The 5000-nt window shown below is 47.6% G+C and overlaps 1 protein-coding gene across 1 annotated transcript in view; it reads left to right on the forward strand.

Annotated features, from left to right (window-relative positions):
* LOC310819471 (SH3 and multiple ankyrin repeat domains protein 2-like) overlaps positions 1-5000 on the forward strand; it is a gene marked incomplete at its 3' end in the record, with an annotated part of 107786 nt that overhangs the window by 71919 nt on the left and 30867 nt on the right. Inside the window, exon 11 of the mRNA XM_083690776.1 lies at positions 2362-2443. Within this exon, the coding sequence (XP_083546902.1) occupies positions 2362-2443 (82 nt within the window). The remainder of the gene's footprint in view (positions 1-2361; positions 2444-5000) is intronic.

Below are 5000 nucleotides of genomic sequence, written 5' to 3' on the forward strand. Positions count from 1 at the left end.
CCATCAAAAATGTTGCTCTACGTGACATCAGAGTGAACAAGCATAGAGAGAGAGAGGGAGGGAGGGAGGGAGAGAGAGAGAGAGAGAGAGAGAGAGGGGGGGGAGAGAGGGAGAGAGAGAGAGAGGGAGAGAGAGAGGGAGAGAGAGAGAGAGTTCCATGTTCCTATGAAAATCACTCACAAAGACGCGCCCTGTCTTTACAGCTCTCATCCTTACACACACGCGCACAGACACACACACACACGCACACACACACGCACAGACACACACACACGCACAGACGTGGTGTTCCTTTGAAGACAGTGACTCACAGGTACAGACCTCATCCCAGCTCTGATTGGGTCTGAATTGACAGGGTCTGAAGACAGTTTTAGCAGGACAATAAAATCAAGTCTTAAAGCCTCGCTGTTTAGTTTGTTTCGTAACTTCAATCATATCGCCGCGTGGATGTTCTACTGTAAGTGAACTGTAATCCTACAAAATACTTTAAGCCCTGCAAAGATGATTTATTACTCATAAATAATAAAGATTTATTACCCATTTTATGCCACCCCCAAAAACTGTGTCAGATTAGTGTTACTTAGATGGGGGGAGGAGGGTGGAGAGAGAGAGGGAGGGAGGAGGGTGGAGAGAGGGAGGGAGGGGGAGGGTTGGGATTGGGGGCGTATACAGCTTCCTAAAGTAAAGACACTGAAATGGAGTACATCAGTTATTACTCCGCCTTCCCCCAACACACACACACACACACACACACACACACACACACACAAAGGAGTCTTTTACAGCGACCACACGTGCACCTTCTCCATTGATCCGTGGCCATGGAAACAAACTCGACACTGTAAAACAACAGTTGCTATGGAGTGGGCCTATGTTGTGATATAGTATTTGTTTCTCTCCTTTCTCTCTCTCTCTCTCTCTCTCTCTCACACACACACACTTGTTTTTTCTCCTGCTCACAGCAGTAAGCAGGGAGCTGAGAGACCAGATTCTCTCCCCTTGCTCAGAGTGTGACAGCTTGTCCGCTTTTCCACTTTTTTTTTCTGTAGACACTGTGGATTTGGGAATTTGGGAACTTTCCTGGCATGTTTCTGCCACAGCCTGGATCAGAGGGAGAGAGAGAAAGAGAGAGAGAGGGAGAGAGAGAAGGAGAAAGAGAGCACGAGGAAGAGTGTGTCTGTGAAAGAATGACAGTGAGAGGGAGAGAGTAAGAGGGAGGAAGAGAGAGGAAGAGGGAGGAAGACTCAGGAGGGGAAATGGAAGCGATGGCAAATGATGGTATGTGTGTGATTGTGTGTGTGTGTGTGCGTATGTGTGTGATAGTTTGTGATTGTGTGTATGTGTGTGTGATAGTGTGTGTATGTGTGTGCGCGTGCGTGTGTGTGCACGTGTGTGTGTGTGTGTGTGCGCGTGTGTGATTGTGTGCGTGTGTGATTGTGTGCGTGTCTGCGCGCGTGTGTGTGTGTGTGTGCGTGCATGTGTGTGTGTGTGCATGCGTGTGTGTGTGTGTGTGCGTGCATGTGTGTGTGTGTGCATGCGTGTGTGTGTGTGTGTATGACTGGAAGAAAGGAAAGTACTGACAAGTACTGGTTGGTGTCTTTTTCACAGGAGATTGTAGTCAGCGTGACGGGTTACCTTGGAAAAAATATATACAGTATGAATCTCCTTTGATGTTTACATTGTTAAGTGTTTACAGTATGTACGGTTTACAGGCACCCACCCAACTGGCGTTCACACATTCTTGTCCATTCTATCCATCCAGTATCGATGTATTCCATATTCCATTGGTGGTCTTGTTTCCATTAAGTCTTTGGAGTACATTGTCCTTGGCTGGGATTGTATTCCACGGTCCTCAGTTGGTCTCCACGGAGATGGTATTCTAGAAGTGTGATGGGGGATGTTCTGTAACCAGCAACAGCAGTGTTCTGTATCTCCCTCTACCCGCCAGTATTCCCCCCCGCCACCAGGAGGCGCTGTGGTGGGAAAAAACAAAACACTTATTGGGTCCAGATTCCAGTCTCCCTATCTGGGACACAGACTGGGAGGTCTTCTCTTTGCCAGGCAGGGACTAAGGAAAGCTCACTGGTCTTGACGTTTCTCAAGGAAAACGGGATTAGTGAGTAGGATTGAGGTCTCGGGTCTCAGATCCATCCTCCAGTCGGCGACAGTGGGTTGGTTGGTTGTTGGTTGGTTACTGACCACCATAGAACGCTGCGTTATCTCACTAGAGATCTGCAGGGCTGCATTTTTTTTGGAGGGGAATTCAACATTTTTTCGTGTTGTGGTCTTTGCGTTGTGGTCGTTTCTCTGACGTCTGACTCTGAATGTGGATACTGATCGGGGACCCCTTTGCTCCTACAGACACCAGGGCGGACCGCTCCGACAGGCGGAAGCTGTTCCGACACTACACCGTGGGGTCCTACGACAGCTTCGATGCCTCCAGGTAAGCCCTCTCAGATGCCCGTCCTTAAAGTACAGGTGTGGGTTACTGCAGATGTCTGATCTAAACACCCCAGGGAGGTTTCGATCCTTGGTCTCTCTCTTATAAAAACACTTGCATTACATTTCACTAACACACACACGCACACACACACACACAGACGCACGCACAGGCACATGCACGCACGCACACACACGTGCACACACACACGTGCACACACACACACACACACACAGCTTTCCTCTCCCTCTATCTACCCAAACCCAACTCCCGTTGAAGACAGGTCCCTGATCAGCCTTGGCAGCGAGGTTTTCCTCTGTTCTTGAAACGCTAACAGCTGACGGAGGAGATAAGGGAAGGAGGGAGGGAAGGAGGGAAGGAGGGATAACGTGTACGCTGTGAGCGTGTCGTCTCAGCCGGGAGGAGGCTCATGTGAAATGACACCTGACACGGTGTCCCTGGGTTCCTCCTGTCTTTTCTACTTCCATTTCTGATCTGGGGCTGGTATCCTTTCTTGCTTTCCTTCTTTCTTCACCTCTCCTCTGGGGTGTGTGTGTGTGTGTGTGTGTGTGTGTGTGTGTGTGTGTGTGTGCGTGCGTGTGTGTTTGTGTGTGTGTGTGCATGTCTGTCTGTCTGTCTGTCTGTCTGTGTGTGTGTGTGTATGTGTGTGTGTCTCTATCTGTGTGTGTGTGTGTCTGTGCGTGTGTGTGCGTGTGTGTGTGTATCTGTAAGTGTGTTAATCTGATCTGACCCCCAAGCATGCCGCTTGGGGTGTGTTCTACATAGTGTACAAATCTCATTTATGGGAAGCAACCTTTGGGGGTGAGCCAAATGTCCTTGTCCATACATGAATATAAATGTGCTGTGGGGCCATTAGGCTGTGTTTGATCAGGCCAGCATCAGATAAGGCCCTGTGTGTTCATTAGGCACCTGTCCAAGCTAATCAGGGAATGGAGCAGAGAGCATTTGCGCGTGCCATGCAGGGAATGTGTCAACCCACTATAGAGAATAGTACAGTACAGAACACTACAGATCATTAAAGACCACTAGAGACCACTACAGATCATTAAAGACCACTACATATCATTAGAGACCACTACATATCATTAGAGACCACTACATATCATTAGAGACCACTACAGATCATTAGAGGCCACTACAGATCATTAGTGACCACTACAGACCAGCCCAGATCAATGCAAACAATTACAGACCAATATGGATCACAACAGAACACTGCAGTATCGATATAGAGTTACGGTATCTGCCATTGTTCAAGCAGATTTTTCTGTCAGGTTTCTCTCTCATACTCAGACCTTTTGGTGATATTACAATTCAGGTGTGGGAGTGTGTGTGCCTACTGTTTATCTAGGTCAAGGTGAAACCTTAGAGCTACATCACACCGTTAGACTACGCTCCTATACTGACAGTGGCCATTACAGAAGATCGCAGATGAAGAATGGGAAAGTTAGGCGTACTGTACTTAGGAATGAATAGTCCAGGACATATTAGGCTTTGACTTTTGTTTTTCTCCTTTTCTTTGTCCACGTGTTGGAAGCCGCGTTTTCTTAGGCAGAGACATCGAGTTATGTTTTTTTTTTTTTGGTCTTTAAAGATTTATAATGTTTTTTTAACAGACAGAAGGAGTCATTTAATTTTACATGAGGCAGGAACTTTCCTGGCCTCGGCGCGCATGGGGGAGAAACGGCGCCGCCGCGGTCTGTGGAGGAAGGAGTTGTTAGCAATCCTCCCAATTCAATGTCATCAGAGATGGTACATAAACGAAACTAGCCTACTGAAGACTGACAACGCAGTCTCCAAATGAATACGTTTGGGGGAGGGGGGGATCGTTTCTGCAGACCAAAGAATATCGTTTTATCCTGCGATACTGACAGGTAAATACGAAAGGCGGCACGCCGCAGTAGTAGTTGGCGGGGTGGTGGAGGCCTGAGCCGCCCGATTTGCAACCAGAACGTCGCTTGGGACACGATTTTTTTGGTGCCAGTTCTTGCTAATTGTTGTTGCTTATGCTAATATACTTCCCCTGACAACTTACCCTAAGCTTAACCACTCGGAAGTTAATGCCTAACTTTAATCACTCCAAGTTTATGCTTAATTCTGCCTAACCGCCAAACAATATTATATTTAGTTTTTTGACGTATCTTACAGCACCACAGGTTGCTGGGTTAGGGTTAGGGTTAGCTGGTATAGGCAGATAATACGTGCACACAGACCGTATTTCATATTCCGTTGGAGACTAGTATGAACAATCCAGGGTATGTTTAAAGAGTCTACCATACAGCCTACCCAGCAAACAGACTCCTATATCCATGCTTCAGGCTATTATTAACAGGCCTTATCCGCTGGCACAGGTTTTGAAACTTGCCTAGGCCTATCTGATATCCACACTCAGTTGGACAGAGATGACTGTATTGATAAACTGCGACCTCCTGTCACAACAGCCGAGGACATTGTTGAATCAATACCGCGGCGATGACCGCCTGCTGTGGTAATGGTTGTGATAAACGGCTCCAAGCGAACCGGCGGAATTCATGTCGGA

Source organism: Argentina silus, assembly GCF_951799395.1.
Source record: "Argentina silus genome assembly, chromosome: 19".
NCBI classification, from domain to species: Eukaryota; Metazoa; Chordata; class Actinopteri; order Argentiniformes; family Argentinidae; genus Argentina; species Argentina silus.